The following is a 505-nucleotide window of genomic DNA, read 5'->3' on the forward strand; positions in this document are numbered from 1 at the left end:
TGCATATAATATTAATAAGATAATTAAAGTGAAAATAAAATTGATCATAAATAAATCATACCACTATTCTTTGTGATCCAATTGCATCTTCTCAATTCACCAGGCTCATCATCATCATTGTTGAGTAATATTGTTAGTGAACTTGGTTGTTGTTGATGATGAACAATTTTAGGCAGTGAGTTATTAATATTAACCTCATCTCTAAGAACTTCATGACTAGTAGTTTGTGGTGAAATCAAACGCAATGCCAATGAAATCTTCTCATCAAGTGGAGTAGTATTAGTGACTGAATCATCAGCTTGAGACAATAATGAATCATTTGAGTTTTGAGACAAAGACAATGATATTGAAGACAAAGACAAAGATGAATTGCTTTTTTGAAGACCAATTGGGTAAACTTTCTTTAAGAATTTTGGGAAGAAACTTTGGCTCAATAATAATGCTTTATGATTATTATTATTTTTACTACTATTATTATTATTATGATTATTATTATAACGTGTTT

General features: G+C 28.3%; 1 protein-coding gene across 1 annotated transcript in view; it reads right to left on the reverse strand.

Moving 5' to 3' along the window:
- LOC107615895 (probable GMP synthase [glutamine-hydrolyzing]) overlaps positions 1-505 on the reverse strand; it is a 4,840-nt gene that overhangs the window by 4,122 nt on the left and 213 nt on the right. The window contains exon 2 of the mRNA XM_021110996.1: positions 62-505. Coding sequence (XP_020966655.1) covers positions 62-505 — 444 coding nt within the window. The remainder of the gene's footprint in view (positions 1-61) is intronic.

This window comes from Arachis ipaensis, chromosome B01, assembly GCF_000816755.2.
Source record: "Arachis ipaensis cultivar K30076 chromosome B01, Araip1.1, whole genome shotgun sequence".
Taxonomy (NCBI): Eukaryota; Viridiplantae; Streptophyta; class Magnoliopsida; order Fabales; family Fabaceae; genus Arachis; species Arachis ipaensis.